The sequence below is a fragment of the Nicotiana tabacum genome, chromosome 22 (genome assembly GCF_000715075.1).
Source record: "Nicotiana tabacum cultivar K326 chromosome 22, ASM71507v2, whole genome shotgun sequence".
Taxonomy (NCBI): domain Eukaryota; kingdom Viridiplantae; phylum Streptophyta; class Magnoliopsida; order Solanales; family Solanaceae; genus Nicotiana; species Nicotiana tabacum.
In genome coordinates, this window is record NC_134101.1 from 47986901 (window position 1) to 47996499 (window position 9599).

Sequence of the window (9599 nt, forward strand, 5' to 3'; positions counted from 1 at the left end):
GGAACAAAGCAAGGCTAGTTGTCCAAGGTTACAATCAGGAGGAAGGGATTGATTATGATGAGACTTTCGCTCCAGTTGCTCGTATGGAAGCCATCAGAATTCTCATCGCCTTTGCATCACATATGGAATTCACCTTGTTCCAAATGGATGTCAAAAGTGCATTTCTGAATGGTTTTCTAAAGGAAAAAGTCTATGTTAAGCAACCTCCAGGTTTTGAATGTCATAAACATCCTGAATATATGTTCAAATTGGACAAGGCACTGTATGGTTTAAAGCAGGCTGCTCGAGCTTGGTATGAAAGGTTGTCAAAGTTTCTCTTAGAAAATGGCTTTACAAGAGGAAAAATTGACAACACTCTGTTTCTGAAGAAACGAGGAAGGAACATGCTCATTGTTCAGGTATATGTTGATGATATTATCTTCGGGGCAACAGCTGACTCACTTTGTGAGGAATTTGCAAAACTCATGGAAAGTGAGTTTGAGATGAGCATGATGGGGGAGCTGTACTTTTTCTTGGGTCTTCAAGTGAAGCAGTCCATGAAGGGAACCTGTATCAGTCAGCAGAAATATATCAAGGAGATTTTGAAGAGGTTTGATATGGAAGCATCAAAGGTGATTGACACCCCCATTGCCATTGCCGCTAAGCTAGACATGGATGAATCTGGCTCTCCTGTAAATTAAATAATGTATCGAGGCATTATTGGATCACTCCTCTACCTCACTGCCAGCAGGCCAGATATTGTATTCAGTATAGGTTTATGTGCAAGGTTTCAATCAAATCCCAAGGAATCTCATCTAAAAGCTGCTAAAAGGATTCTGAGATATCTTAAGGGAACACATGACCTGGTTCTGTATTACCCTTCAGGTGACAACTTTAATCTTGTTGGTTATGCTGACGCTGACTATGCAGGTTACCTTGTGGACATGAAGAACACATCTAGAATGGCTCATTTCCTAGGATCTTGTCTGATTTCATGGGGTACAAGGAAGCAAAATTCAGTAGCTCTCTCAACAGCTGAAGCAGAATATGTTGCTGCAGCGTCCTGCTGTGCTCAGCTCTTATAGATCAAACAATAATTGAAGGATTTTTGGGTATACACTGACTGTGTACCTCTGTTATATGACAACACGAGTGCACTCAACATGGCAAAGAACTCGGTCCAACACAAGAGAACCAAGCACATTGATGTGAGACATCATCTTCTCAGAGACAACGTGGAGAAGGGGCTTATTTGCATGAAGTTCTGTAGTACAGAAGACCAAATTGTAGATATCTTCACCAAAACTCTAAGCATGGAACATTTTGAGAGAAACAGGATGGCACTGGGGTTGATCAAGCCAAATTGAGAACCCAATTCCCTTCCCTATGGCTATGAAAATTACATTCATGTAAATCTAGCTAAAGTGTTTTCTGGCCAAGCTTAACTCACTTCTATACCGTTGTAGGTAGACACGCATGATGATTATAGAAGCTGAAGGAACAATGCATGAGCAGCAAAAGAGAGTTTAAAATCTTTTTAAAAAGACCGGTCAGAAACCTAGTTCTTGTACCACAGGTTAGTAGTCTTGTGTTTTTCTCATGCGTATCTCAAAAGAAACAAAATTAACTGCCACATCATCCACCTTTTCAGACCTTGTATATCACGTTTTTCTTTTAAATCTTTTCACTTCCCTCTGTAATGGTGCATCTTCCCACAAACCTACCGCTGTTTCAGAACCTGTTTCTCTCTTCCCTCATCATTATCCTTTTCCTCCTTAAAACCCCTTCATTCCTAACCTTGAGCGATCATCCCCCTCTCTCTCTCCATCCTTCCAGAATCTTCAATCTAACTATCTACCATTGCTGAAGAGCAAGCTACCTTACCCACCTTGGAAGGTAATATCTTCGACTCATCTGCCACCTTCGAAACACCACCAAAAATTCCCTCTTCCACCATTACTGACACCGATATATCCAAACCTGATTCCCTTTCACCTCTTATCTCTCTCACCACTCCATCTGACCCTATTCCTTCGTTAAGTATTGAGGACTCAGAAGCCTCAAAAGTCGACATTATTTCTTCTCTGTTGCCTGATACTCTCAAAAACCAGAACAATGATGAAAAAAAGGGTGAAACTCAACAAGAAAAAGGGGGTTTTGAGGAAGATATTGATCAGTACATAAGTTCTCCAGAATTGGACATTGTTGCTCCCATATAATCTCAGGAAAAGGAGGCCGTTGAAAATATATTGGCTATTGCTGCTGAGGGACTGGTGAATGAAGGACCTTCTACCATGCCTGAGTCTTAGGGGGAAGGGACTTGGGTCTTAGGAGAAAAAGGAACAATGGTGCTCTTTGAACCAGCTGTACCTGAAGAAGCTACTGGGAACCCTGCTGATGAACCGGATCCCCTCCCTGAGGAAACAGGTCAGGAATCATCTTCCCAGGTCAGCTTTGACCTTTCTCCTTCTCCTCACTTTGACGCTGAGTCGTTGGAGTCTATCCCTCCTGTTGTGAGACCTAGTGATGAGGATGATCAGGATAATGTGGTTCTCAGTGCTCGCTTCAAGATTAGAAAGCCTGTGGTCACTCCTGAGTCCCCTTCTAAGAGACCTACCACAAGGTTGCAAAAGAAGGAGGCTTTTGAGTCTGTCCTGAAGAAAACAGAAGGAGTAGCAAGAAGAAGAAGAAGAGGCTGATGAAGGAAGGGGAAATTGTGTGTGACAAAAATATTCCAATAGTAGAAAAATATTCCCTGGTTGAGAGATCTCAAAAAAAGAAACAATCTGTTGAGAGTGCTTCAAAGGAAGTTGTTGAAAAACCAAGTAAAAAGTCCGTGAAAGGTAGTGTCAAGTCTAAGCAAGTTGTGGAGGAAGAATCTGTGTCTGATGGTGATATTCTGGTAAAATCAAGTGGTAAGGGCAAGTCTATTGGCAGGTCTGGCAAAAGGAAGTTGGAAACTATTGGAGAATCCGGTTCTACAAAAAAGGTGAAAAGTATAAGTGTACTAGGGCAAGAAAGGTTGAGACATCAAAAGGTACTGTGGGGTCGCACTTTTGACCCAGAGATTTCTGAAATGGCGGGTATGAGACAAATTCTTGAGATGGTGGAATTTCAGCAGTGGGGCCATCTGTTCAAAGAGGATGTGGCCAAAGTATATGAGGATGAGGTCAAAAGCTTCTATGCCGACCTCTTCACTGTTGAAAATGACCATATCTGTGTTTTAGTGAATAGAGTGGATATGATATTGGATGCTACTGTGTTAGGGGACATTCTCAAGGTTCCATCTGAAAGGTTGTCATCTGTGAGAGGTGCTTGTGGCTCTAATTTTAGGCGCGTCATTGTGAAATAAAAAGTTGTCCAGCATGGGGAACGGGTACACAAGAAGGCTCTGCTTCCTGTGTACCAACTATTGTTCGAGTTGGTTAACAAAGTTTTGTTCCCTCGTGCTGAAAGAAGGTTCATTACTTCCAAGTCTGATCTATACTTAATGGAAGCACTAGATGAGTTTCGTTCTATCAACTTGCCTGCCATTATGATTGAACATATACAGAAAATGGCAGCTTTCAAAGATGGGAACCATGGACTTCTGTATGGCTTTCTTCTCACGCGTGTCTTCAAATTCTTTGATGTACTCTTAGGAAATCCCAAGATGGGGACCAGGAAACAAACCTTCTCGAAAACTACACTGGAGGAATGTGAATGTATTGAAAAAGGTTGGAGGAATGGGAAGCACTTCGACGATCTCACAGCTAATCAATGCCCAGAATAGTGCCACAGAGGAGATCAGGAAGTTAAAGGCAAGGAACGTCATTCTTGAGACTCAGCTTAGTCAGGCTATAGCAGCACCAGGACCCTCCAGTTCATCAAGTGAAGAAGTTGCTCGTCTGTCTAAAGAAAATGATGAGCTCAGGCAACAGGTGAGAATCTGAGAGAGAAACTGCTCGCAGAGCAAATGTCCGCAAATGCTCGGATTGACCTTGTTCTCAACACTCTTGTTGCCTTCTCCAAGCCTTCCTCCTCTAGTGCCCCTCTAAGAAAATCTTCCAGTGACCAGTGTCAAGTTTCTATCTTTTATTTTGATGACTTGTGGTAGTAGTTGTTTTTGTCTTTTTTGTGATGTGGATGGATTTCACCTGTACTGCTCCCGCTTTCAACAGTCCAAACTTGCCTTTGTTGTAATAGCAAAGGCTTATGTTTTATACAAATCAATGAAGGCTCTCTTTTGCTGTTAAATACTTGTCTTTTTCTGCTTCTCTTTTCTATCATGTTGTGTGCACACATATGGCATGAGTTAGCTAGGCTAGACTTCTTTATGTTGATTGCTTGCTTGTGTATTTTTAATGATGTCCAAAAGAGGGAAGATAAATTGAAGGATAAATTGAAGCACGAGGGTCTGATTAAGGGGGAAGCATAGAGTCCGGGGGAACTTGTGAAGTTCCTGGTACTTTATCTAGTTTATTGTGCTCTGCAAATGGTTGTGAATTTTTAAAGTTTGTCATCATCAAAAAGGGAAAATTGATGGGTTTAAAGTATCTTAGATTTATGTTTTGATGATCTAACAAACTTATTGTCAAGAACCAGATAAAGGACCTGATGCACACTTGGTATATTATTCATCAATGGACTTAAGCTAATGTGAGCTGTATGATTTCGTATAGAAAAGAACCAACTCAGGGACCTAATCCCTTGGAGCTTCCCTGACAGCAGTACGAAGTCAACTCTATAGTTGGAAAGTGACTGCCTGCACTGTACATACTGCAGTGCAGAAATAGTGCAGCAGTCACTTCCCATTGGGAAGGGCTTTTTACCAACCAAGTGTTTACATCATCTAAGTGATGTCATTCAAAGGATATTAACAAGAAGCATTACAACAAAACATCACTTGAACACTTGTGATATTCAAACAAAAGCATTCAAGATCTGATTATCCAGCATTGAAGTCACAAGTGCATCAAGAACAAAGTGCAACACTATTATGGACCAGTTCCATAACAAGTCTTTTGTATGTCCTTAGTTGAGTTGTATATTTATATTGGTTATTTATTATAATTCCTACTTTTCTTATCTAGAAGCTTAAATTAGGAACCTCAAAAACCACAAACCCGTAGAGCTTGTGTCATGACTAGAGTTAGTCATGAGTTGAAGTCTTTGTAATAGGTGTATTGCAAAGTGGCTTGTAATAGGTGTATTTCAAGTAAGTGAGGGATTAAGAGTTTAATTTCTAGGTTGCAATAGGTTGTAATCTAAAGATTGCTCAGTAGTGAAGTTGACTACCAGTGTAGGTCGTGGTTTTTCTATCCCCTTGAGCAAGGATTTTTCCACGTAAAAATCTCTCATGTCATTTACTTACTGTTAGATTAGCTAGTTCTGTGGGAACTGTTATAGCACCAGGTCTCTATACAGTTTGGTGGACTCATACATTCTATCATTGTGAGTGTTGTTTATGTCTGTCGAATTTATAGAGCATTTTGTTCGCAATAAATTTTCGTAGTTCGAAAAATAAACTGCAACAAAAATAATATGAAGAAAAAGAGATTTTATTGATAAATATTTGTGAGTAAAATTCTATGTATCCCTTGATTCTCCTCTCTAAAATTCTCCGTGAATCGAGGGCTTGAGAAGCGTCTTTCTCAAATGTAGGATGATGCATACCTCATTGTGATGTATTTAATCGCCAAGAACGTCGAGCAGCACTTTGTTGTTATGGGTTGATCTCCGGGAATAACTCCGTTGATCACTCTTTTATTGAAGAACTATGCACTCGATGATTGATCTCTCTGTTTGTGGATGCCTTCACCAATTGTAGAGTGTTCTTCTCCAAATCTGAATCTCTTGAGAGTTATGTAACCCCTCTACTTATAGTTGTAGAGGATGGACAGTCCAGCTACGTATGAACTCTCTTGCTTGATTCTGATGGGCCCATATCATTTTAGCCACTTGGCGACCTGTGGTTGGTTCTTGCTTTTTGACTTGGATTGCCACATCATTTAACACGTGGCGTCTTTTTTTTTGGCTTGCAGTTTGACTAGATATGCCATGTCACTAGACACATGGCATGAGTCTGGGCTTTAAGATGAAATGAACCTTGGGCTTGAAAATAATAAAATGGACTAATTTAACATGAAAAGCCCAAATTAATTATTTAACCCAATTGAATTTAATCCAAATTTTGATGTATGTTCTTTGTCGCGGATCCTCAGGTAACTTTCCATGTTCTAGGTACTCTATCACTGGTTGCCTCCAATCTTCTTCTTCAATCACTCGAACAGATGTATGATAACTTTCGTTGATTTGAAGAGCAAGAAGTCTTGGAATAACCCATCGATGACACACATATACCTTTGTTGACTCATTCTCTCCCAGTTCCATTGTCGTGGCCAAGTTAGCCAAAGCATTAGCCTTACGATTTTCTTCTCTTGGGACGTGGTTTAAGAACACTTGGTCGAATCTTTCAAGTAAACCAAAAGCATATTGATGGTATGTCAAGATATGTTCGTTCTTTACCTCGTAACTCCCCAACAGTTGGTTGATGATCAGCTTAGAGTCGTCGTAGATCTCCAACTATAGAATCTTCATGTCTAATGCCATTGCGAGATCAACGATCAAAGCTTGGTACTTTGCAGCATTGTTGGAGCATGTTTCACCTAAAACAAAGGAGAATGGCAAGACTTGTCTTTCTGGAGAGATCAACACAATACCTTCCCCGACTCCATTACGACGTGCAAATCCATCAAAGAACATGGTCCATGGTGGCAATTCTTCAATGAACAAAACGTCTTCATCTGGAAACTCATCAGAAAGATCCTATTCCGCTGGAAGAGGGTGATCAGCTAGAAAATTGGTTAGTGTTTGTCCTTTCACAGCCTTTTGAGGTGTGTATGTGATCTCATATTGGTTAAACAATATGGACCATCTTGCTAGGCATCCAGAAAGAACAGGTCGATTCATCACGAACTTCAGGGGATCTGCTCGAGAGATGAGCTTGATAGTGTATGCTTTAAAATAATGCCTTAGCTTCTTTATCTCATAAAGTAACGCTAAGCATATTTTCTCAACAGGCGTATAGTTCAACTCAGCTCCTATTAGAGTTCGACTGAGGTAGTACAAGGCTTGTTCCTTTCCTTCCTCATTCTCTTGAGCAAGTAGTGCTCCAAGTGAACATTCTTATGCCGCGATGTAGAGTATCAATGGCTTCCCAAGCATTGGAACCCCTAACACAGGTGGATTCAGCAAGTATCTCTTGATGCTTTCAAAAGCCTTTTGACATGACTGGTCCCAATGAAAAGGGATATCCTTCCTCAATATATGATTGAAGGGCTGACATCATCCGGTCATATTAGAGATGAACCTCCGGATGAATGCTAAGTTTCCTTGGAGACTTCGAAGCTCCCTCAAGTTCTTTAGCTTGGGCATTTTCTGAATGGCGTCAATCTTTGCGGGATCAACTTCAATTCCACGATGACGCACAATAAAGCCAAGAAAATTTCCTGAGGTAACTCCAAATGCACACTTTAGTGGATTTATCTTCAGGTCGAATTTTCTTAACCTTTCAAAAACAATTCGAAGGTCTTCAAGGTGGTAACGCCTACTCTTTGTCTTCACCACCAAATCATCGACGTAGCATTCAATGCTCTTATGAAGCATGTCGTCAAAGATGTTTTGTATCGCGCATTGGTAGGTGGAACCAGCATTTTTTAGACCGAAGGGCATCACTTTGTAGTAGTATATTGTAGCACCCCGGAAAATTTCGAAGTACTTAAGCACTATTAAGAAAATTGATGTGCGCTAATTATATTATTTTATGTGTAGATGATGACTGTTAATTTGATGGATATCAATTGGATATGATAATAATTGTACGAGGTATATTATAAGTGATGTGGGGTATAAGGAGAGCCATAGGTCTAAGTCAAGTTGAAAATTACATGATAGACTAAAGTTCCAAATAAATACGCACAAGACCAAAGTTTGGATGAGTATATCTATATATCACCAAATTTTCAAGTCTAGTTTCTAACGCTTCAAGCTGTTTGTCATTTGGACATTCCTACAAGAAGTTATGACCAAATTACCAAAGGCTGGCGGAGGAGCCTGCAGATGCGAACCATCTGAGGCCGCATCCGAAAGAAAGGCTGGCATAGAAGTGCTACCATAGCGTCCAGGTCCGCATTCGAACTTCAAAGAGGAGTGAAGTAGGGATGCAAAGCATCCATGTCCGCATCCGAAACCCAGAAATCTCGACCTATAAATACAAGGTCGGGGGAGGGGAGTATTTTGTGTATTTGGGGGTTAGGGTTCTTAAAGTGAAGGGGAGATTTTGAGCTCAAATCAAGTCCAATCAACCAAGGTAAGTTGTTAATGATGTTTTGGGTTGATTATTACTCAATATACATGAGTTCTAACATCATTCTTACATCCAAATACTAGATTTCTTCATCAAATCCTCAAGAACACAAAAATCACCAAAGTTGTGATTTTTCAAGATTGATCTACTAGAGGTAATTCCAATGCTTCAAACTCGTTTATTATGAGTAGTTAGAAGTATTTGAAGTATTTTTTATAAGTTTTAATGGTTGAAAGATTGGATTATAAAACCCTAGTTCATGGCATGAATAATACTTTTGAGAAAATAAGGGAGAAGATGAATGGTAATCTTGACGATAAAATTTACGAATACAATGAACCTATGGAATTATTTGTTAGCAAAATATGGAAGTGATCAACTAAGTAATCACTCGAATTGTATATTTTGCAAGTGTTGATTATGGAAGACGATGAATAGTAACTTGGTGGCAATGGACAATTGATGTAGTATCATTAATGACTTCGAATGGGTATTAAAACATAAGAATGAAGTTGAATGGTCTAGCATGTAAAACTATTTGGCGATTTGAGTTGTTGGAAGCTTGTAGCCAACTTGTTAGCCATATATGGATGTTGATCAATATCTTAGGTTATATTTTGATGTAATTAGGATATCTAATTGTAGATATCAACTTGTTGGTGATATTGAGAATTTTAATCAACATTGGAATGATGGAGGACGATTGAAAGCTTATGAATGTTAATAAAGCGAAAGCGAGGTAAGTTGATTAAAACTTACTCTTCTTGAGGGACTTTCTCTAAAAGCATATTTCAAGTTAATACTTAAGTTGTTTGTAAATGTGCTTTCGTGCTTGTGGGGACAAACAAGTACGGATGTTATTACGTTAGATATGTAGTGTCATGACGTTTTAGAAAATTTTATTTTAAATCTTGTTGGCAAAGTGACACTCAAGGCAAATGTTATAAGTTTTTATCAAAACTTATGTATTGACAAGAGTATACATATTTGAGTGCTAAAGATAATTTTTCATGGAAAGTATTTTTTTTGGAAATTGACGAACAGAATAGCACTTGTGGTATCTTTTAAAGAATTATGCTAAATTGTTAAAGGCTTTAGCATGTAAAAGGTTATTTATTTAAAGTTTGTTCAAAGGATTTAGTTTTTCTATAAATGCTATGATTTGATAAAAATAGATCATGTGGGGCTACTATGCTATGAATCTATTTGAAGTATCAAATGTTTTGGGATTTACTTGTGTTCACCGAGATTGACTTCGGATATTCGTGTTCGT

The 9599-nt window shown here is 39.2% G+C and overlaps 1 protein-coding gene across 1 annotated transcript; it reads left to right on the forward strand.

The window, feature by feature from the left end:
• The first annotated feature begins 683 nt into the window (after positions 1-683).
• Positions 684-1064, forward strand: LOC107787101 (secreted RxLR effector protein 161-like). Its single transcript, XM_016608620.1, has one exon. It carries the CDS (start codon positions 684-686, stop codon positions 1062-1064), a length of 381 nt encoding a protein of 126 aa, XP_016464106.1.
• Positions 1065-9599: the final 8535 nt, after the last annotated feature.

Bases quoted from the DNA above. Each gene is read 5' to 3' on its own strand.
- LOC107787101 (XM_016608620.1), top strand. From the start codon at position 684: ATGTATCGAGGCATTATTGGATCACTCCTCTACCTCACTGCCAGCAGG.